Below are 25175 nucleotides of genomic sequence, written 5' to 3'. Positions count from 1 at the left end.
GGGTATTATTGTAAAACCACCAATGTACTTTTCTATTTTTTCTTTTTTATTTTTTTCCTTTTTTCTTTTACCTTTTTTTTCTTTTATTTTTTTTCCCTTTTGTAATGACCACAAGGGGCCCCACACTTGTAGTCGTTGGGGCTCCAACGGTCAGATTTCTGACCGTTGGGGCTCCCAACGACTACAAGGGAGCCCCCTTGTGGTTTCTTTTTAGAGCCTCCCTCCTCTATAAATAGAGGAGGTATTCTCCTCTTGTATGCATGGGTTTTTACACCCTTCTCTTCCTTTCTTCAATAAATCCAACTTATGACTTTAAGTCATTTTCTATATTTGAGGGTTTTGTGTGTGCACATTTGGTGTTTGTGTTCTTGGCTTTAGTAGTCACTCTTAAAGAGTGACTTTTTGCCCTATTGGTGCTTCCGCCTCTTTTCATTACAGTTCCTACATAGCACCATTGATCTACCATATGTTTCCTCAGAATATCAACTGGCAGATTTCTTTACCAAGCCTCTCGCGACTCCTCGATTTCACTTTCTCTTGGACAAACTTTCGGTTATCCAACCGTAAGTTTGAGGGAGAGTGTTAAAAATGTAATCTTCATATGTAATTTACTTTTTGTTTAGTTAACTTTCAGTTTAGTTAGGAACTAGTTAGAATTAGGATTTAGTTTTGTAAATAGGACACTCTTAGACATGTCACTTTTTGACCAAGTCAAAAAGTAGCATGTACCTTTAGAGCCGTTGGGCTCCCAACAACTCTAATTAGAGTTGTTGGGAGCCCAATGACTCCCTCCTAGCTCTATTTCTTCTCTATATAAATATGAGACTATTTCTCCTTTGTAAACATACTTCTTGTGTGGGCTTTATCCCACTTTAATGAGATATATTTTCTCTCTTTCGTGTGTGCACTCTTTTGAGTTTTTCGGTTATTGTGAGTGTGTTGTATGAACCATCGTATTCATTGTGAAAGATCATTCGTAAGCTTCTTTTTAAAGTTTCGTTCGTGAGCTTTCTCTTCTTACAATCTGTAATGGACTTGATCTTGTTGAAATATTCCATAATAGCTATGTCACATGGGTGCGGTGGAATTTCAAAAATTTTGGACACAGGGACACATATATATATATATATATATGTATATATATATAATAATAATAATAATAATAACAACATATCCAGTGTGTGCATATATGTGGATATTGTCCTCTAAAGTTTGGCACCAGCATGAGTGTTTTTACAAACTTTGCAAATTATACTTTTGCCCTTGCAGAAAGGGGGGTTCGGGGGCTCCCCTCGGCGGGGGTCCCACTGCGCGGTCAGCGGATGGGAGTCCAGGGGGGCCGCCCCTGGCGGGGGGCAGTGCCCCCCAGATTTTTTTTTCTGGGGCTTATGTTTGACACTCATGCTATATATATATATTTAAAAATATATAAAAGTATCATTTTTTTGTTTTTTTCCCTAAAAATGGACATGTTTGGACTCGGTCAACATTGACTGAGTCCAAAACGAGGACAAACTCGGCCTCGATTCGTTGATCGAGTCCGTGTCCGCACCCGTGTCGGGGCGTGTCAACTCGGGTGCGACGCCTCCCTAGCCAAGTCCGTGTGACTTAGCATAATAGACATTGATGCCTCCTTAACATGTGAAATTCTGTTTTCCAAACAAATGATCTTGGCCTCTAAAATCTTTGAGTAGGTCTGTTGTAATGTATTCCATAACGTCATCGCAGTGTAATCATCTGGAATTCCCACCAATACCTCCTGAGATAAGGTTAAAGTGATGTAGGCCACTAAAGTTTGATCCTTCTTCTTTTAATAATTTAAATGGAGCAACAATTGATTTATCGAGGTGACCAGCGAGATCCTGACTCCTAATAAAAGGAATAATCTGATTTTCCAGGTAAGGTAGTTATAGTTATTCAGAAATTAATTGGCCAGAGATGGATCTTAAAGAGGAACTTGAATCCATGACAGGTGAATATAGAATCAATGCAAAAGGAACAAAACAGAACAATAAATAATTAAAGAAGAAAATGAGATAATCAATAACCAAGATGCAGAAAATTAGCGACAATAATTGGCAGCAATAACAATCATGTCCTCTTTTTTTGCATAAAGGAACGTGAACAGTAAATCAGATATGTCGCTGCAAATAAAATATCTTAATGAAATCATGCATCAAGGTCAACTTAGAATCCTTTTTTTTGTTGAATGACACAAAACAGAAATTGCTGGCCTTAGGTGACGTCAATCTATTTTTTAGATCTAATAAATCTGGTTTGGCCAGAAAGATGCCATCCAAATCACAAACGAGCCAAAATTTATAAAAGAGATTTCAAATCCAAGATCTTAGGGAGGAAAAAAAGAGTCAAGAAATACACAAATCTTATTTGAAGCGGAAAAAATAACGAGAAAACGAAGATAAAGAGAGATTAGGAAATCAAGAAATATGCAAATGTGATATAAGAATCAAGAACCAAGAGAAGAGACATAGATTTGAGAGAAAAAGAAAGAAAGCGAGAAAATAATAAAAGACTCAAATGTTATGTGAAGAAAGAAAGATCGAATCTTTAAGGTTACCAAGATTTTCTAGCCCCACTTCGGATCATGACTATGATACCATGTTAGATTTAGGTTTTTTGAGGTTCCTGTAGAGAGAAAGAAGACAAGAGAAAGGTTTGGGCTGAACTCTCATGATTCCTAAAATGAGAAAATCATGCCTCATTGGGACTTTATATTCACTTTACACTAAAATACATCTTTACTAAAACACCCTTATTAATACAACATACAAGAAAACTAATAAAGGGTATTTTAGGAACACAATATATAATTAAATACAATAGGGAACTAGGAGACATGAACAATGACATGGACAACAATGTTGTGAACAATGACATGAGTGATATGGATCTAGATCAAGATCTAGATTCGACCACCTCAAACCTCACACTCTAATACCTAGTTGACAAAATTGACACATTTTAAGGTACCCACCTAGGAATTTCAAAGGTTAGGCATTTTACTTACGTGTAGACCGACTAGGCGGACTAGTCAGGGCTTTTGACTACATATCTTTTGATTTCTTCAGTTCTCCTTCCGGTTGCCGCGATTGACCCTTTTAGCCTCATCTCAAGGCTGCTCGTGTCGCTCCACGTGACCACTCGACCCTCTCGCCTTCTTCTCCTAATGAACATAGTGGTACGAGACATGGATGGTAAATTTGGTGAGATGTGGGAATGTGAACAAGGACGGGGACAGGGGTGGGAATTGGGACATGGACGATAAATTTGAGGTGGGGCGGGGATGGAGGTCCAAAGTCCCCCCTATCACGGTGATGGACCGAGGATGTATGTCACTATTTTGAGACGAGGCAGGGATGGAGACCTTGTTCCTCGCCCCCACCCCATCCACTGCCATCCCTAGCATCTTTCAATAAAAGAGCAAGGTTAACATCCTCCATCCATCTGATCCCTAGGCCTCCCTACTTTTGAGGCTTACACGTAGTATCCCAGTTTACGAGATGTGTCTTCCCCTGATTAGCAGAACCACACCATAAAAACTGCTGCATCATATGTTCCATCTTATTCACTATAACCTTAGGAAGGCTGTAGCACATCATCCAATACATTGGAAAGGATGCTAACATATAATTGATAAGAACCACCCGTCCAACCAGAAATAGTATAGTCCCACTCTAGGAATCAAGTTTCTTCTCGAACTTTGTTAATAAGCTTTGACAATGGCTGGCCTTCAGACTCCCATGAAAAACTGAGACCTAAATAGAACGAAAGTCTTCCTTGCTGCCATTGACAGTGTCTTTGGAACAGAGTTGCCAGTCGCGGGAGCGGGAAGCGAGACACTTCCAAAATTTTAGGAAGCGGAAAGCGCGGGACGACTTAGAAGCGAACCAGAAATCTTCTCAGAAGCAGCCTAAGAAGCAAACTGGAAGCGACCTAGGAAGCGAGGGAGAACAGAAAAAAGAGAAAAATAAAAATGAAAATACAAGAAAAATGAAAAATGAAAAATGAAGGAGAAGCAGGCTTCCCCTAAATTGGGTAGCACACTTTTCAAATCTTTTTGTGCTTCCCAGCACGTTTTGTAAGCGTCATGTTTTGTGCTTCCCCATGCTCTATGGCGCTTCTAGTAATCCTGCTCTGAACCTGTGTCAGATGAGAGGATTAGACTCCAAAAGGAATGAAAAAACTCCTCTTTACTTTAAGTCCTGAGACTCTTTCAAACTCTTCCAGAATGTGAAAAAAGTTGTCTACTGAGTCTCCTATGTCCTTAAGATTCTCTCCTGCCGACACCTGTAGGACACACCTGCCTCCCAAACAATCTTCATTGCAAGGTTCTTTAGTAAAAAGATTACTATATAACTAAGTAGCTTCCACCATTATCTCCTCTTGCCCATAGCAAAGCTCACCATTCTGCCTTTGAAGGACCCAAATGCCGTTCAAACAAAGGTTTTGCTTAAACTTTGCATGAACAAACTAGTGTTGTCTCCCTCCCCAACCACCGGATCCGAGATTTTTTATGCCAAAAGCTTCCTCACGCGTGCTTAGCTCATGAAGACTCTCCTTAATGCGAAGCTCCTCATCAAGGAGCCTCATATTCCCACTATCCTTTTGGCGTTGAATCTGCTCTAAATGCTCATTACACTGGCTGATTTGCACATGGATATCTCCTAAAACGTGGTGATTCCAATATTTTAGGTGGTATTTAATCTCCTTCAATTTAGACACCACCTTAAACACAAGAACACCCACCACCCTCTTCTGCCAACAAGCTTCAACAATAGTATTGCATTCCTCCTTAAAAGTCCACATCTTAAAAAATCAGAATGGTCGTTTAAGCTTATTCGGAATGCACTCAGAGTGAAATAGCAGACCAACGTGATTCAAGCATGATTTCATGATCGATTCCATCCAGAATCTGAGAAAGTACAAACCCAAAGCTCATTCACCAGGGTTCTATCTAACTTACCCGCAATATGTCTCAACCAGTGTTGTGAAAAGCGTTGAGGCGTAGCGAGGTGTAAAGTGTAAGCCTCAAATTTTTTTTGAAAACTTTAAAAAAACTATAAAAAATATAAATAAATAAAGAAATGCTTTATTGATGAAATAACAACCAATAAGAAATAGAAAATCTCAAATAAGTACTAAAAAATATGAGATTGACATATAAAAGTGACTAAAAACTGATTACATAACTGAAAAATATATGAGATTAACCAAAAAAAGTTAAAATATACTAAGAAACTGATTACATAACTGAAATAACTGGAAAATATATGAGATTAACCTAAAAAAGTTAAAATATATAAAGATTATTCTAAAAAATATGAGATTAACATATAAAAGTAACTAAAAAAATGACTACATAACTGGAAAATATATGAGATTAACCAACAAAAGATAAAATATACTAAGAAACCGATTACATAACTGGAGAATATATGAGATTAACCAACAAAAGTTAAAAAATATGAGATTATTCTAAAAAATATGAGATTATTCTAAAAAATATGAGATTAACATATAAAAGTAACTAAAAAAATGATTACATAACTGGAAAATATATGAGATTAACCAAAAAAAGTTAAAATATACTAAGAAACTGATTACATAACTGAAATAACTGGAAAATATATGAGATTAACCTACAAAAGTTAAAATATATAAGATTATTCTAAAAAATATGAGATTAACATATAAAAGTAACTAAAAAAATGATTAAATAACTGGAAAATATATGAGATTAACCAACAAAAGATAAAATATACTAAGAAACCGATTACATAACTGGAAAATATATGAGATTAACCAACAAAAGTTAAAAAACATGAGATTAACATATAAAAGTAACTAAAAAACTGATTACATAACTGGAAAATATGAGATTAACCAACAAAAGTTAAAATATATTAAGAAACTAATTACAAAACTGAAATAACTGAAAAATATACGAGATTAACCAAGAAAAGTTAAAATATAATAATATACTAAGAAACTGATTACATAACTGCAATAACTGAAAAATATGAGATTAACCTACAAAAATCTTGTTGATTATGTCTCAGAAATCTTGCTGTAAAATTTTTTTTTTTGCACCTTGAGGCACAAAGGGCCATGCCTCAAGGCGCGTTTTTGATAACACTGGTCTCAACCCTTTCTGACAGTCATGTCATGTGAATTTGACACGAGGAGTAGGGATCTCCAAGAGGCCACATTGATGAATCATCTCATTAAACTCATTGAAGACAGCAAGCACAACCTGACCCCCACACCTCTTTGATTGATCTCTGTTTGCATTCCAATCTCCTAACAGCAGCCAAGGAAAATTAGGTTTGTGACCCACTAAGTCCCTCCAGAGATCCCTACTATCCACATAATAATTTGCCCCATAAATACCGGTGATTATAATAGTCCCATACACAGATTTCATAGCAATCATCATGAATTGACTAGACATCCCCACCACTTCTACATCAATTGCATTGTGACACCACATACAAATAACTGAAAATTACCCCAAAATTTGTAGTGCTTGAATTCAGGTAAATAACGGTTGGCAGCCGCATAAGAAATCTTGTACTCAACTAAGAAGGCAATGTCAATCTTCTTCATCAACATGTCTCTAATATCTCGGCTGGCCCAAGGTCGGCTAAGCCCTCTTACATTCCATGAGAGGATGATAATGAGGAACAATTGGGGGACCTAAAAACCAGGGAGTTTCTAGACATTTCCCTCTAACCAGCCAGCAAATCACGACTCACCTGTTGCAGCGACACTTGGATAATAAGTGTCATTAATAATTTATTATCTTTGTTCTTGGGTTTTGATATTTTATTTTTTTATTATTGTTTCTTGTATATTTTGTGCTTTATTTTGTAGTTAGTAGTATCATTTCTTGCACTATAAAATTGTTAAATGTTTTTTTATTTTTTTATTATATAAGTATAAATTTACTTTTTTTTAGGATCCATTAGAACACAGTATTATTTTTGAAACATTTAGAACACGAGTTAGATACACATTTTACAAGATTGATCTTTACAGCTCCAAATCCATGTGACATTAACTTGCACTAATTTTGTCAACTGTGTTGGCCTGTCCAAATCTGGTGTGGTCAGATTTTATGTCGACTGTTTTCCTTAAGCTTTGCTGGCTAATATTAACTGATATGGTGCAGTTACCTGCTCGTGTGGCTCTGACTGGTGAGATCCTACCAATTAAAGATGAGAAGGTATGTCTCCAATCTTGATTCTGCAATGCCACCATGTAATTGCTATAAGATTGTGACCTAAGTCACACGGACTCGGCTAAAAGGTCGATGCACCTGCGTCGCTCGTACCCAACACGGGTGCGGCTTCGGACACGGGGTGGACACGGTCAACTAAGTGTCGGACTTGATCAACGCACTGGGGCCGAGTCTGTCCACATTTTGGACTCGGTCAACTTTGACCGAGTCTATTTTTGTCCATTTATTTTGGTAAGTTTGTGTTGTTACTTCAATAAAATTACTTTTTATTTTTTATTTAAAAGTTACAACCTTATTATATATATATATATATATATATATATATATATATATATATATATATATATATATATATATATATATATATATATATATATATATATATATATATATATATATATATATATATATATATATATAGCCGTGTCCCCGTGTCCAAAATTTTTGAAATTGCTCCGCACCCGTACCCGCACCCATGTGACATATATTGTGACAGATGAACATTTGTGATGTTAAACAGCCTATATTTCTGTACAATTGTGATATTAAAGAAACATTTGCGAGTAGGGCTATATCCTTATCTGTTTGCTCTCACATACAGTGCAATATATGTAGCATGAGGGAATGAGAAAAAAACTAAAACCTTAGCACTGCACGATATTTTTGTGATGTACATTAGAGAATAAGATGTAGAGATACCTCCAACAAAATAATAGAAGATGGTAACATCAGAGAAAGTCGACAACTATGAAATCTATGACCATTATTTTCTAAACAATAGTCTTCTATTGACTTGCTCTTGGGGATGTGAATGAAATTGTTCCTAGTCCTAGATCCTTGAACATTGTACGTGTACACAATCTATGGACTCTTCCCTGTAGCCTGTATTCTATTTGTGCATTTTATTGCAAAACTTGGTTGTGCTTATCATTTTCAGAGGACAAGATGGTTCCCAAGGAAAGCAAATGCCAGTATGAACATTTGTTGGTTATAGGGGCCCCTGATAGGAAGTGTTGTCCAAAGGGTAGTTCCATTGAAAGTGTATCTATCATTCTGGTTAGAAGATGCCCTGGGGTCATTTTTTGTCATTCAAGTTAAAATCTACTTATTAAGGGCTTCATTGTGATTTTACATGCATTTGTATCAAGTTGTAAGTGCATAATAATGAGTAGTGGCATTTTTATAATCAAATACTAATACCCTAATTATAGACACACATGAATAGATGATGCCCCATCATGTTGTGAGTGTGCACAGCTTTTTCTCATTCTACGTACCTCCACTTGTCCTTTAGATGGCATCAGATCCTCAGATCTGGGCGAGTGTCTTCTTCATTGATATTTTCTGCCCATTTTGAATCTATCTTGTAGTTTAGCCTTTTCTATCCTTTTATTTGCTGTTTTCCCATTTTCTAAACTGGTTTTTCTCATACTCCTATTCCTTCTATTCTTTGATTTGTTGTTATCTCATCTTTGAACATGTTTTTTTCGTCTCTTGTTCAAGTATCTCATCTAGCTTTTTCCTTTTATTGAATTTACCCAATGCGCACACTTATATTTTTCTTCACTGTTCTTTGCTTATCTGTCTGTGGAAATCCAGTATCGTAAGTTTTGGATATCAGATCTGCAGGCTTTCTTTGATGCTAACATCATCACTGCCAGTGATGATGTCAACATCCTACAAGCCAGCAGAGTTGCTGACTCTGTTTCCTACTTGTATTGTCTTTGAAATTGCACCCCCACTCACTGTTTGGTAATTTTGTGTTGGAGTTGCTGATATCATCAATTCACAGTATTGATGTCAGCAATCTAAGGCTGACCTTTATCGGATTCTCTAATTCTTTGGATAGTAGTGCCTTTTGAACAGGTTGGTTTTGGTCTACCGAAGTGCAGAAAAGTCACTTGTTAAACCTATTTTTGACCTGGTTTCTTATTTCCTTTTCATTCCTTTCTTTGTGGGTACAATAGAGTGCGCGAAGGTTTCTAGTTGAACCTGTTTAGAATGAAATTTGAACACTTGATCATGTTGCATTTATGCTGAAAGATCGAGGTCACGATTGAGCTAGTTTGGAACAACTCTGAACTTGATTTTGTTAGGGTGCCCAGCAGAACAAATACAAACATTTGATTGTATTAGAATGCACATAAATTTCTAGTCAATTTGTTTTTTCTGATTTGAGCCCAATAGTTATAGTGAACTTTTCATCCTAGCCTTCGCAGATCAGTTCATTTTCAGTTAGTTTTTGAAAATTTAACCCACCTAATCATCTCATATTAGGGGTTTCCGTCATCAGACCTCCACCAGAATTGGGTGGGTCGAACCTGAATCCGACTAGGAGGTGCTAGTCATCTGGATCTAGGTCCAACATGATATTTAATAGGAAAAACCATACCTGGTTCCAATAAGGATTACACAAGCCAGACCCATCCCATACCCAGTAAAATAACTTTTTTTTATGTTCTTTACATTGAAAAATTGTGGATCTTAATCGGAACTCGTGTGGGACCTGGGTTTGGTATGAAATTTCATAAACCATACCGGGTCTGTATGCACATCATGGGAATGACCTGGATAGTTAATTGGACCCCATTGTTACCACTCTAACCCTACCAGATCCAGTATGCATTGGGACCGGGTCATACCCGACCTGTTGACACTCCTAAGTGTCAGTTATTTCATTCATAGAAGTCTTAAACCTAATGGCTATGTCACAGAGACATGCCACTTAGGGAGTGAATCTCCTGTTGATACGACACCCTGAATTTGGACACTTGACACATTACGATTCACATAGGACAAGGTCAACATGTTCGATATGGTGTCCGACATGCCTGACACTGTGTCCAATGTATTGTCGGACACATTCAAAATATGCCTATAAATATAGCTTTAAAAATTTAATGTATAATATAGATGTATATATTAAATATAATTATATAAATATATAATATATGTACCACCGTGTCCTTGAATCCTAAATTTTGAAAATTGCCATATCGTACCAAGCATATCAGCATCGTGTCCTGTACCCGCATCCATGTGACATAGCCTAATGGGCATTGGATGGTGGTAGCCCTATTCCACCACAAAACATTAGAGGGTAGAATCAAGGAGTGGACCAACCAAACACCCCTTTCGACACCATAGTTCATGATCATGTTTCTCATGTTCCATATTAAGAAGATAAGGTGCTATTGGCATACATATTGTCTACCTTATCACAAGATTTATTGGTTGATACAAAAGATGATTTAATTGTTTGAGAGTTTTGGCTCAAACTGTTGAAACTTATTGCACTTTTTAAGGCAGAATTTCAGTATACTGAGAGGGTAGAAATGTCAATAATGATGTATTTCTAGAATCTTAAGAGAATAGCTGGTTGTCTCTTATTGGGGAACCTGTATTCGGAAAGGATAATGTACAACAGGTGCTAACAGGATAATGTGCTGAATATCAAGTGCTACTAATATACCTTGAATGCTAGTCACTATTGCCGACTTTAGAGACCAATTCTCTTGCAATGTGAAATGACACGTCAATAATAAGGACATTTTTTTTTTAAAATCATTGTTATCAGTATCGTATCAAACAATCAGTGTTGTTAAAAGCGTGCCTTGCCTTGAGGCAAGGCCCTCTGCACCTCAAGGCGCCGCCCTAAGGTGTGCTTTATCAATTTTTTTTTTTTAGTATTTATTTTATATTTTCCATTTCTTATTGCTTGTTGCTTCATCAATAAAGCATTTTTTTATTTGTACTTTTAGATATTTTTTATAGTTTAATCCTTACTTTTTTTTCTAAGTTATATAATCAGTTTCATGTTAATCTCTCATATTTTTTAGTATTTATTTTAGATTTTTTAGTATTTTATTTTAGATTTTCTATTTCTTATTGCTTGTTGCTTCATCAATAAAGCATTTTTTTATTTATTTATATTTTTAGATATTTTTTATAGTTTTTTAGTTTTCAAAAAAAATTGAGGCTTACGCTTTACGATAAGTTTCTCAGTTACTTTTACATGTTAATCTCATGTTTTTTAGTATTTATTTTAGATTTTCTATTTCTTATTGCTTGTTGCTTCATCAATAACACATTTTTTTATTTATTTGTATTTTTAGATATTTTTTATAATTTTTTTAGGTTTTCAAAAAAAAATGTTGAGGCTTATGCTTTACTATCAGTTTCTCAGTTACTTTTACATGTTAATCTCATATTTTTTAGTATTTATTTTAGATTTTCTATTTCTTATTTCTTGTTGCTTCATCCATAAAGCATTTTATTTATTTGTTTGTATTTTTAGATATTTTTTTATAGTTTTTTAGGTTTAAAAAAAATTGAGGCTTACACTTTACACCTCGCCTCAATTTTTGGTGGAGCGTCTCGCTACGCCTCACCGCTTTTCACAACATTGCGTACAATACAATATGTTGTCTCATAGTATCGATACAAGAATCAACACGATAACACTCTATGTATTGGTAAACTGTATTAGACCGTATTATATGATATATGGTTGTATTGTACGATACACCCCGTATTGTACGAGTCACCTGTAATTTTCTTTTTACTTTTCCGACACTGGTAAAGTGGCAACCAGCCACTTATTGGGGCTATTTCTAAGGCCTCAAGGGTCATTTTCACCCTACTTTTTACCGTTTTCCTTCACCAAACCATGTTTTCTAGCTAACTATTGATTTTTTAGATCAAATCAACCCCAAAAATTGGGGCTTTTGCTAAATTCAAACCTTAGAGGTGTAGTTTACCCTAAATCTACCCATTTCCATCCTAGACAACCTTTTTTTTTGTCTCTAACCCTCATAACTGAGCCCTAGGGTTTTGATTTGTACAAGATTGCAATTGAAGAAGGGTTTAAAGCACAAAAACTGAGGGTAAGCTAATTTCTTTTGATGTTAAGAAATTTCTTCATTTTCTCCATTAACCCTTTTTTTGAGTCCTATATGTGTTGTTGAGCCTAGTCCTACTCGTTTTCACCCTAAATCATCTATTTTTGTGCTCTTAAACCTCAAAATCGTTCCCTAAGGTGTCAACCAAAGGTCTGCCAAGGTGCGGTCAATGATGGAGGGGTTCATGCTTGTTGTAATAAGTATATTGTCTCATATTATTATAACATAAGTTATTTCCTTTTAAATGTCTTATAATTATTCTTCAGTCTATAGGCCATAATATCTTCTACCTATATAATCATATAATTGCATCATATTGCAAAATACACAAGCCCTTTTTTTTAGTTTTTTTCTAATTTCATTGTTGCCCTTTCTAAGTTATTAGGGCTTGATTTTCGTTTGCAAGTCCTTGTTATCTTGCTCGGTTCAGATTTTTGTGATTTTTAATTATCTTTACAGGTTCAGCTTGCCAGGGAGAGTCTTAGGGAATCCATTCATTTGGAGAAGAAAGTGATTAACCAGTCCAGCTATGCAGTTTCTGGCATTTTGAGTTCCAGCATCAATTGTAAAACAAGAAGTAGTAATCTTCAAGATATTTTAGATGGAAGTGATAATTACATGGTCTACAGGTTCAATTTAAGGTATGGAGTCTTCCAACTCTTCAATTTTGCATTCATGGATCTTCCACAGAAGCCATAATTTGCCACAACTCTTTGCATCACTTGGGTGACCAATCAGGCATTACAAAGTAATATTTGTGAATTTCCTCTTTTTCATTTTTTTAAATACAAGATTCGATGCATGTATTTTATGACAAAGTTTAACAATTTAAAGTTTGAGGCTGTTACTTAGTAATTACTTGTATTTGAAGATTCATGCGAATCTCTAATTTTGAAACATCTTGATCTCACTAACGAGAAGGTTTTACTAGTGTAGCTAGGATATTGAAATTTGGACAATTTATCTTTGTATATTTCTGCTGGTGAATGCAGCTTTAATAGGAAAGACATACAAGTTGCAGATTTTTACTAGAGTTACCCTCTACAAGTGATTTACTTATATGCTTTGCCTACAGGTCTTGTACTTTTATTGATAACCATGGAGGCATACATGAAGTAGATCTGAATGATGTTGGATCTTCTAAAGCTGATCCATTATGTAAGAAATCCATCATTCTATGCACATTTTTTTTTGAGACAATTCTATGCGCATTTCATTATTATTTTGTTCACAGCTATGAAGCTTTAAACATACCTTGCAAATGCATTTATTTGTTATAAACTCAATTATAATTTTGGACATGCACAAATACTTGTCAATCCATACATGTTCATGTGACTACTGTAATATTGGTATATGAATGTCAGATCTCTCATAATGCATATCTAGGAACTCTCTCAAATGCTTTAGTTATTATTGCTGTCAATTTTCCTAGAAGAGTAGTTCACTTTATCCATACTCAGGTGTTTATTATCTTTGTCTCACCTGTAGCACCTTTCTCAGAAACACTCATTGATGGAATTAATCAAAGTCAGGCAAGAAGACGTGCATTGATTCTTTTCTGCTTTGTCTACTTCAACACAGTTGCTCGGGTAAGCCATTATTGTCGTCTTAATGGTCTGACGTATTTCTGGTAGCTGCATTTGAAAAACAAGTAGATATTGATGTATTTAGCAAAATATGTGCAGCAGCTAGTGATCATTTGAGTGAAGATGGAGTCAAGATCTGAACAAATGCTATTCAACTATGGGAAACCCCATAGGTTATGTTGCAAGTTGGGATAAGTTTTGAATTTCATAACCTTATTCATTTGTCGATGAACACCAATTGTTTGTTCATCCAGTCTTACAGATAGGATTTTGCTTCAGGCATAAGCAATTGTTTTAATTCATAAGGTAAAAGAGGAGCATTTTTCTTTTATATGGGTTGGGATGATTGGGAAAATCATGGAGTAGGAACTGGAAACACTGCCTCTTTTTACTTTTGGCAAATAAATCAAAAGGAAACATGGAAAAGGATTGCAACAGTAGCTTCTCAAATTTGTATATATACAGATGATTTAATATAAACTTTTCTTGTAGAACTTTTATTCAAGAATTAACATGCATAGAATGGAGTTTCTATTTGAACTGCTTAACTTGGATTATAATTTTGTGACTGGTTAACACATACAGGACCCAGAAGTCAATCTCCAAAGTTGTTCTTTTGAACTGGTTACGATGTTTCACTTGACAGGTTTCATGCAATGATACAATTTTTTTTATTAGTTAGATTTGTCATTCTATTACAATTAAAATCAAGTTTCGTTTTGTTTCATAATTCATCAATTGTTTCAGTCCTATTTTATGGGACTAACTTTCAGATGTTGAACTTTCATTAGTCAACTCTCAACTGAAAGTAAAAGTTTTTTCATGTTCCCTTCATTATCATAAACTTTTCGAGTCCCAATTCTTAACCCTGATCTTCATTCTCTCACCTCAGGATCAAGCTTGAGCATCATAAGTGGTAGTATTAATATAATGTACATCTACCGAAAGAAAAATTCTTATGGTTGAGCTCTCCATTTTGATCAGGATGATTGGCTTCCATATTCTTATCTTTAGAGTTACATGTTTCCAAATTGATGCTTGCACAGACATTCTTCAATAGTTTTGAACCCATCAATCCGTTATCAGGAATCTCCACTCTCCAGGGATTGTTTGGTTGCTTCCTGTGATCCAGATGATCTCAAATATAGCTGTTCTTTTGGTAATGGAAAGATTGACATTATACTTGAGTTGGTAAAATAGGTGCAGTTAATAGCAAGCAGAACATTATGTTCAAAGTTCTATCACTGCACATAATGAATATGCTTTTGTCCTGTGTGCCCTAAAAAAGAAACTCAAACGCCAGTTGCATCTAGTTAGGGATGACAACGGGACAAGTGCAGGTCTAATCATGATTGAACCACAACTGTATCTGTTTGTGACAAAGCAGGTCCAGGTCTAGGTCCACAGCCAACCCTACAGTCTAGATTCTGTATAGACTCTGTGATGCTGGAACCAATTAAGTATGACTCATATGTTTCATGTACGTGTACATTTGCATATGGAAATGGCAAACCAATTGGTTAAGCACCTTGAGTCCTACCTGGATTTAGTCTTAATTGCGTAGGGCATTTGGCTTGAAGTGTGTAATGAAATGTCTACATCCACAACCTCCATTTACTGAGAATACCTTGTGGGCATGTTGTAGAAATGCGTTAAACACTGCATTTCTTTTGAGTCTACCCACAGGCAGGGCTTTCCCTTCTGTTTTTATTTGACAACTTTTTGAGTTGTTTTTAGATGTCTCATGTCTCTGTTGCTTTTCTGGGCTTTCCCTTCTGTTTTTATTTGATACTATCACATTTTCTAAGTTCCTAGATGCACATGCTTTTTCTAGGAGATTTCCATGTTTTGTAAATGTGCTGACATTTTGTGATATCCTTATTCACAACTTGTCAATTTGCTGAACAGAGCAACATTCATGGTAGTTTCCAGTCAGGAGATTGGAAGATTGATAAGACGATCTTGATATTAAGATATACTCTTGTATGCTTGAACTTATGCTTGTGGAAGAGTGGAATGGAGATCTTTGTAGTTGAATGCGAATCTATCTACATTTAGGCTTATAAGACAAATCATAACCTCGTACAGTCAGTTGATTAGAGGAATGGCTAAATGCCTTGAGGATTAGCCCCCAAGGGCTCTTCGCACCTGGCTAGGCCAGGTGGGTCGGCTTAAGGCACTCAAGTGTCATGAGTTCAATACTTGGGGTGTGAATCCCTTGCCTGAAGGCCGGAGCAGCAAGCTTTCTGGTGGGCAAGGGAGCAGCTGAGGGGTTTTGTCACCACTGGATGGTGGGCACATGGTAGAGCGTCAATCTCTCTCCAGCGCCTCACTACCTGATCTGGGATTTCCTTGATAAATATCAAAAAGTAAAGAAGCCTTAAAGAATCAAGCTTTGAGCACTATGTTACAAGGACTCGCCAAAGAGCCCGCCACATCTGTGTTGACGCAACGCGATGCGGGTGTGGCACCCGGTGCGGTCAACCCGCACCCTATTAAGTGTCGTGTAGTGCTGGACCCAGTTTGGGTCTGACACAGACCCAAACTGGGATTGCGCATTGACGTGTTTACTGGGGCACATATATAATATTGTAACTTGTTATAGGACAATCATGTTCATAAGTTGTAACCTAATACCTAATGCTTAAATACATTAAACCAGGCCACAATAATGTAATGAAAAATCGTGAGCCTGTGTGCAGCAAAATCGACTCAGCGTCTCCTCTTTCTTCTATCTTTTTCTTCTCACTTTTCCTTCTTTTGCAGATCAGATCTGGTGAAAACTGATGTTCTAACATGGTATCAGAGCACAGTTGGACCTAGGGCTCGGTATTGATTCCAAAAGGTATGACCATAGAGAATATCTGATTTCGGTCAGGAAACTTTCCCTATTCCACAATCTGTGTTATCGTATTTTCTCTCAAAGGTACGATCTCTTCTTCTCATCCAGATTTTTTTTCCTGAAAGCACTTTCGTGTTTTCATCTGAAACCCTTTCTTGAAACTCGTGATTTCCTCTTTCTTCCTTCATCCGAAAACACGATTTCTTCTTTCTTATTTCTCTAAAATCTGTTTTCTCATTCTTTCATCTGAAAATTGATCGTTGATTAATATGAAAACATGATTAATTAACATCTCTTGAATCGATGCTATATTTCAAGCAAAAACTCATGCTTTCTTTTCTTTTCTTTCTCTTGAATCTGTTTTCTCATTCCTTTATCTGAATACTCATCGTTGATTAATCTAAAAACTTGATTAATCAACGTGATCTGATACTTGTTCACGTGATCCGATAACTTGAATATTCACAACGTTGATTATTTATGCTTTGGCTTGATTCATAAATATTGAATTGATAATTTGAATACTCTCGTGATCTGATATCTGTAGCAAAAAAAAAAACGGCAGATCCAAATTCTGTTATAGCCAGTTCCCTTCTGGACTGATTTTAAACAGTCACACTAGCTTGAGTTTTAAGTAGTCATTTGATTGCTTCTTTCTTAGAGTGTTTTCCATTTTATATTCTCGTATCTCATAACCATGGATTCTTCTTCAACCCAGCTCGGTTTGTCATCAAACTTCCTTAGCCAACTTTTTCTGAAAAATTAAATAATTCCAATTTCCTGACTTGGAAGAGACAAATAGTTCCTTTTATCAAGTGCCAAGATCTCTTTGGTCATCTGGATGGATCAATTCGAGTCCCACCATAGTTCATTGCAAAGGAAGAAACAAACGCTCATGAGGCTGCATCTACTCACCTTGTTCGCAACACAGATTATGTCTCTTGGATGAGAAAAGATCATGCATTAATTGCCTACATCACATCTACCTTGTCTTAGGAAGTACTATGAGATTTTGTATGTGTGTGGTTCAGCTTCACACGAAACAAGGAGAGAGAGAGGGAGATGCACAATGGCTAGGGCGGCTCACAATAGCCATTAATGAAACAATATTGTGCATGTGTTTCATTTAACGTGCGTGCGGATCTGGATCCAGATCCATACGCATACTATATTTTAATACCCTCCCTCAAGTTGTACGTGATTTTGGAGCATGTATAATTTGCTCTTCAATAGCCAAAATTGAGGTCCTTGGTAAACAAGTCTGCCACTTGATCTTCTGTTCGAACATGACGTAGTTCTATCTCCTTGATTTCGATTTTCTGCCGTATAAAATGTTGATCAATCTCAATGTGCTTCGTTCTGCTATGCTGGATAGGATTACATGCAATGTTTATTGCACTTTGATTGTCACATAGAAGAAAAGATCGAATAATTGTCTCCCCAAGATCACTCAATAAGTGTCTAATCCATGTAGCTTCTGCCGTGCCTGTAGCCATCGACCTGTATTCAGCCTCTGTACTCGATCGTGCCACTGCCTTTTGTTTTCTGCTGCTCCAGGACACTAAATTGTGTCCAATATACACACAATATCCAGAGACAGATCGTCTCTCATCTGGATCCCCTGCCCAATCTGCGTCTGTATAAGTGATGAGTTCATGTCATCTATGCAGATTATCGTTCTTGCGATAAACAAGTCCGTCTCCTATAGTTCCTTTTAAATAATGTAGAATGCGCTTCACAGCTTCCATATGACCCTCTGTTGGAGCATGCATAAAATGGGATACCTGATTGACAACATAAACTATATCAGGTCCGATAAAGGTCAAGTACTGTAACATCCCCACGAGGCTTCTATACGTTTTAGGGTTGACACAAAGATGGCCATCTTTAGAGCTCAGCCTTTGATGTAATACACTAGGAGTGCTGACTGGTTTGCAATTCGTCATCTCGGCTCTTTCCAGAAGGTCAGGAGTGTATTTTTGTTGCATGAGTGTCAATGTGTCTTGTTGTCTGTCAACTTCCACACCAAGAAAGTACCTCAACTCCCCTAAATCTTTCATCTTGAAAGTTTTTATTAAAAACTGCTTCACGTCTTGCACATGATTATCTGAACTCCCAGTGATCACAATGTCATCAACATATATAAGAAGTATAACAATGTCTGCCTTTTGGTAAATAAAGGGCGAGTGATTCAGAGAGCATTTTCTAAAACCATAACTTTGAATTTGCATAGCGAAACTTTCAAACCAAGAACGAGACACCTGTTTCAACCCATACAGAGATTTCTTTGGTTTGCACACCCAGGCAGTAGGATCCTTCTCGGCATAACCAGGCGGTTGCTCCATATACACTTCTTCCCAGTGTTAAAAACGCGCCTCAAGGCGCAAAAAGCGCGCCTCACCTCAAGGCGAGGGCCTTTGTGCCTTGAGGCGCAGGCTTGAAACACAATACCCTTGAGGCGTGCGCCTCATAGGCCTTGAGGCGCATTCCTTGAGGCGAGGCGCGCCTCGGACTGAGGCGTAGCCGCCTCGATTTATTTGGTCAAATGAGGGTCAAAACTCTCATTCGACCAAAAAAATAAGGCTTAAACAAAGCCCTACCTACTCCTTTTATGTGTTTTGATTTTTCTCTCTCACAACCGCCTTCTCTCCCTCACAACCGCCTTCTCTCCCTCACGGCTCTCACAGGCTCACAACATTCTCTCTCGCATGGTGGAGCCCCGAAACAGGTATGGATTTTTTTTGCTCTCTCGTTCTCCTCCTCTTCTTCTTATCTCTTCTCTCGTCTCTCGCGTGATACAAAAAAGTGCACAAATGCACAGATTTTGTCTCTCTTTTTGCCGTAGTTCATGCATAGAAATGCATTCAACTATTCTAATTTATTCTTTTTGTTTTCAGTTAATGTGTTCTGCGTTTTCAAGATGCTTCCGAGTATGTTTTGCGTTTTCAATACACATCCAAAGGTGTTCTGCGTTTTCAATACACCTGTGAATGTGCTCGGCATTCTCAATATGCATCTGAAAATAAAAGAAAAACAAAAGATTAGAAACCTGCGCACTTTGCTATGAGGCGTGATTTTATTTATTTTTGTCCAGATGATTTTGTGCCAAATACATTCTGTCGTGTTTTTGGTAGGGGTCCTGCGTTTTCTTTTATGTACAGAAACCTGGTGTTACATTAAAAAATGTATGTGTTTTATGTTTCATTAGATGGTTAATTTTTTTGTATGTTAATGGATACGATCACTGCAGCTGCGTGTTTTTGCTTTTGCTGGAAATCTGCAAATACACCTGATATGCATTTCCAGCATTGGGGAAAATTTTGATACGCGTGTTTGATAGTGAAAAAGATATAATATGTTGAAATCGTGGTATCTACGTGTTTTTGTTTTTAATGAAAATCTGCAAATACACCTGATATGCGTTTCCAGCATTGGGGAAAATTTTGATACGCGTGTTTGACTGTGAAAAAGATATAATATGTTGAAATTGCGGTATCTACGTGTTTTTGTTGTTAATGAAAATCTGCAAATACACCTGATATGCATTACCAGCCTAGGGAAAATTTTTGATATGCGGATTTGACATTGAGGAAAAAAATATATAATAAGTTGAAATCCCTACATCTGCCTGTTTTGCTTCTGATGATAATCTGCAAGTCTATCTGATATGCCTTTCCAGCATTAAAATTTTTTTTATAGACTTAATAATCTGATACGTGTGTTTGATAAAAAGAATAATTACGTAGAAATCCCTACTTTGCATGTTTTTGGTTTTGATGAATTTTTGTATTAAGGATATTGACAGAAATTTATTTATGTTAAGTTCCATAACAGGATATAGATGTATTAAGCCTAATGACAGTTTTGAATTTCTGTATTAAGCACATTGACAGAAAGTGATCTATGTGTTAAGTTCCAGAGCAGTTTTGATTCTTTTTAGAAAACAATAATTCGTTTGTTTTTTGTCCACAAGGATGCTTACTGATATTCTATGTTGCAGTTCATATTTTTTCCGTATTTATTTGAGATTTTTTATTTTTTGTTGGTTGTTGCTTCATCAATAAAGCATTTCTTATTTATTTATAATTTTAGATAATTTTTATAGTCTTTTTTAAGTTTTAATAAAAAAAATTTTTGAGGCTTACGCTTTGCGCCTCGAGGCTTACACCTCGCCTCAGATTTTGGTGGAGCGCCTCGCTACGCCTCAACGCTTTTCACAACACTGCTTCTTCCTTTAAAGTTCCATGCAAGAATGCATTTTTGACATTCATCTGGCTAAGGCTCCATCCTCGATCGACTGCTAGGGATATAATGACACAAATTGTACCCATTTTAACTACCAGACTAAATGTTTCATCGTAGTCTTCACCATATTGTTGTGTGAATCCTCGAGCAACAAGTCGCGCCTTATATCTGTCAATACTTCCTTCGGGCTTATACTTTGTTTTATAAACCCATTTTGAGTCAACTACATTCTTTCCTTCTGGCCGATGTACTATTTCCCAAGTCTGGCATTCATGAAGTGCTTCCATTTCTTCATTCATAGCTTCAGTCCAATGACGGGATTGAAGAGCTTGATTAAAACAAGTGGGTTCATCCTGTTTTGTGAGCTGAGACATAAACAATTGGAAATCAATGGAAAAGGTCTCATAACTCACCCATCGTTGAATAGAATGCCTAATGCGTGACGGCTTTTGAGCTAGATCATTGGCGATGCTTTCCACATTCCTTGGCTTTGTATTTTTGTCCCGTCTAGTGTATATTTGTCCAGAGAAGCATTCTATTGGGGGTGACTCAACTGGAGATAATTCAACATGCATATGTGAGTCATTCATCTCCCTACTCAAATCGAAGGAAGGATAATTTGCCTGACATGTTTCTCCTGTATTAGCAAAAAGATCTGCGCTCATCCATGGATCATATACCTCTACTTCTCGAGATGGCAACTCTTCAGAGTTATTGACCTGAAAATTTCGTTCATCAAAAACAACATTTCTGGAGGTCCTAATACGTTTTGTAGTAGGGTCATAGTATCGATAGCCTTTGTATTCATCCGCATACCCAACAAATCTGCACTTGACGACCTTGTCCTGAAACTTATTTCGCAGAGATGAATCAATATGTACATTACATACACAACCAAAAACACACAGCTCATCATAAGAGGGATGTTGCCCAAATAAAATATAATAGGGAGATTTTCTGTCCAGAAGTGCCATAGGAAGGCACATGAACAGATGTGTGAAAAACTTCTGTCTAGAGACTAACGGGCACATTGCTATCATGTAATATGCTCATCGCACTCTCGACAATATGCCTGTGTTTCCTCTTCGCAACCCCATTTTGTTGAGGGGTGTGAGGGCAAGAAACCTGTCGACTTATTCCTTTATCCCGAAGAAAGGCAATAAACTCGTTCGATGAATACTCTCCTCCACCATCACATTGTAAATGCACAATATCACAACAAAACTTTGTTTTGACCATCGAATGAAATTCTCAAAATATTTGGAAAACTTCATGCTTATGTTTCAAGAAATATATCCAAGTATAACAGGAATAAGAATCAATAAAGATAACATAGTAACAACTGCCAGAAAGAGAAGGAATAGGTGCGGGTCCCCAAACATCAGAATAAATAATTTCAAATGGTTTTGAAGCCCTTTTATTAATAATATGAAACAGAAGAACATGACTTTTGCAGAGTTCGCATGAAGAACATTTATTATTATTATTATTATCAAAAAATGAACATAAACTAGACTCTGGAAGAAGACCATCAGATACAAGATTTTCAACGCAACCCCGACTACAATGTCCCAACGACTATGCCAAATATCTGGCTTATTACAATGAGATGAATTAAAAACTTCCAATGAAGGGAAAAACAAAGACTCTGAAGGCGAAGACACTGAAGAATGCTTGGACGACTTCAACTGGAGGACTGGGACTGAAGGCGAAGACACTGAAGGAATCTCCTTAAAGACGTACATGTTTCCTTGTCGCTCTCCCTTAGCGAACGTCTTTTTCGTTCGTAGATCCTTAACATAAACAGAAGATTGAGTAAATTCGACGGAAGAATTCATATCGTCAACAAGTTTAGCTACAAAACAATGTTCTTTTTAATATTAGGAGCAAGGACATTGGACAAGTGAAGTGAGGACTTTGACATAGGGATATGTGCACTGCCAGTATGACTAATGGAGTGATAAGTTCCATCTCCCATAACTATACTACCTTTTTCAAAATAAGGCAATAAGTGAGATAACTTACCCGCATTACCCGTAACATGTGTGGCAGCACCGGAATCAACATACCACTCGCCTTGTTCATTTTGCTTGATCGTCATCTGTGACAATGCTGATAACAAAAGTTGTTGCACATCTATAGATGACGCTTTTGTGTCCACAGTAGTAGCTGATTTATTTTCAATTTTGTTTACTTTTCCTCTATTCTGTGGATTAAACCAACAATCAACTTTCACATGTCCTCTTTTGTTACATAAGAAACAAGTGGGCACTCTCCTCTGATTTCTTGTATTAAAAACCCCTGAAATATTAGGTGTAGGCAAGATACCACGTCCTCTCTGCCCAAAACGTCTGCGGTCTCTGCCTTCTTGATGCCCTCCATTCCCTCGTCCAAAACCTACAGAAGTGTCCATGGCCAAAACTGAATGAGAACGAGATGATTCATTTCCTTCTGCCCTTTGTTTCATAATCATCTCATGCTGGAAAAGTTTCGCTTGAAGGTCGTCAAAGGTGGGCAAGTGAGGAAGGCATTATAAAGCTGTGGTAAACATTTCAAAATCAGGGCCCAATCCATTGAGAAGTTGTTGAACTTTATCTTTATCTGCAATAGCACTTCTAATAACCGCCAATTGGTCAGTAATACTCTTCAAGCGGCCTATGTATTCCATGACTGTCATGGAGTCTTTCTTCAAACTTTGAAATTCATTTTTTAAGTACATAACTCGGGTTTCTGATATCTGAGAGTATGTCTGAGACAACTTGCTCCACAGATCCGCCGCAGTAAAATCATCTGAAAGAGTAACTAACACTTCTTGAGAGAGTGTTGACGTAATATAAGCAACCAAAGACTGATCCCGCTTCCTCCAAGCTGTATACTCTGGATTCTTAATAGAAATGATAATTGTCACCCTTCTCATCCTTGGTTTCCTGCAAAATAAGCCGTGGTAGTATAGGAACTAAACCATCCAGATGTTCATCGAGATCCTGACTCCATATAAAAGGAAGGATTTGTCCCTTTCAGGACAAAAAATTAGAATGAGTAAGTTTTTCTATAACGAGCTGACTCAAGAAATTTGCAGAGGACAATGAATAAGCAAGCAAGACGAATGAAAAGAAACAAACAGATTTGAGATCACTTAATCAATCAGTAAAACTTCAACAATGCATGTATCTGTGCTACCAATATCTTGAAAGGAAATTCCTTTTTTTTGTTTTTTTTGCAGATTCAGAATCAAGATTGTAAGCTGTTATAATCTGCCTATAGGCATTGCACAGAGAACACTAAAACAACAATAAAGGAAAGGAAAAACTGCTGGAATCAAAGAGATTACAATCAAAGATGAATCAAACAGACTGCAATCACAGAAGAGAACACTTAGAAATGATGGCTGCAGTCGTTGATGTCGAGGAAAGAGAGACAAACGTTAATGATGAAGCATTTTTAATGATGAAGAAGATAGACAAATGATGAATGAGAATCAAGAAAAAAAATGAGTAGCAGAAGTTTACAAACCTATTTAGTTTTGGGACCAAGACGAAGATGATAAAAGAACGAGTTGCAGAGAAGGAGAGGAGAGGAGAATAAAAGAGGGGAAAGATGAATCAAAACCCGTTTCTTCAGATCTCGCTGAACACGCCTTTGATAGGATTCTGCAACCATATCTCTGATACCATATGAGATTTCGTATGTGTGTGGTTCAGCTTCACAGGAAACAAGAAGAGAGAGAGAGAGGGAGATGCACAATGGCTGGGGCGGCGCACAATAGCTCGACCTCCAAGCCCTAAGCTTTATAAAAAGGAGCAGATATACAATGAGTCTTTTGTTACAGAAGTATTACAAGAATGCCATTAATGAAACAGTATTGTGCATGTGTTTCATTTAACGTGCGGATGGATCTGGATCCAGATCCATACACATACTATATTTTAACAAGTACTAGTTGCTATCCCCGACGATTGCACAACGATGGAATTGTGGAACAGGTTGACACAAACATACTCTCAGATATCTGAAGCAAGAGTTTTATTTCTCAAGCGTGAATTCCAGCTTCTTAAGAAACGTGGTCTATCTATCATGGATTACTTGAATAAGATGAAAACTATTACAGATCAACTAGCCATTATTGGATGTGAAGTGCCGGACAAGGATAAAGTGCAACAGACATTGAATGGTTTAGGCTCAGATTATCATGTATTGGTGACATCATTGTTGTGCTTGCCCGCGCTTCCTATATTTGAAGATCTCTGAGCAAAACTTCTACAATACGAAATGTCATTGAAAGGCATCGCTGAAGATTCTGGTGCTCAATCTGACTCCCAAGATGTCTTAGCCATTGG

The 25175-nt window shown here is 36.8% G+C and overlaps 1 protein-coding gene across 1 annotated transcript in view; it reads left to right on the top strand.

Moving 5' to 3' along the window:
* The window catches only part of LOC149839806 (uncharacterized), a 64014-nt gene that overhangs the window by 29252 nt on the left and 9587 nt on the right, over positions 1-25175 (top strand). Inside the window, exons 5-8 of the mRNA XM_090002831.1 lie at positions 7193-7246; positions 12622-12803; positions 13238-13320; positions 13654-13754. Of these exons, the coding sequence (XP_089858957.1) occupies positions 7193-7246; positions 12622-12803; positions 13238-13320; positions 13654-13754 (420 nt within the window). The remainder of the gene's footprint in view (positions 1-7192; positions 7247-12621; positions 12804-13237; positions 13321-13653; positions 13755-25175) is intronic.

The sequence above is a fragment of the Nuphar pumila genome, chromosome 4 (assembly GCF_984573655.1).
Source record: "Nuphar pumila chromosome 4, dmNupPumi1.hap1.1, whole genome shotgun sequence".
Lineage (NCBI taxonomy): Eukaryota > Viridiplantae > Streptophyta > Magnoliopsida > Nymphaeales > Nymphaeaceae > Nuphar > Nuphar pumila.
The sequence above is the reverse complement of the archived record's forward strand: the minus strand, read 5'-3'. Positions and strand labels throughout refer to the sequence as shown.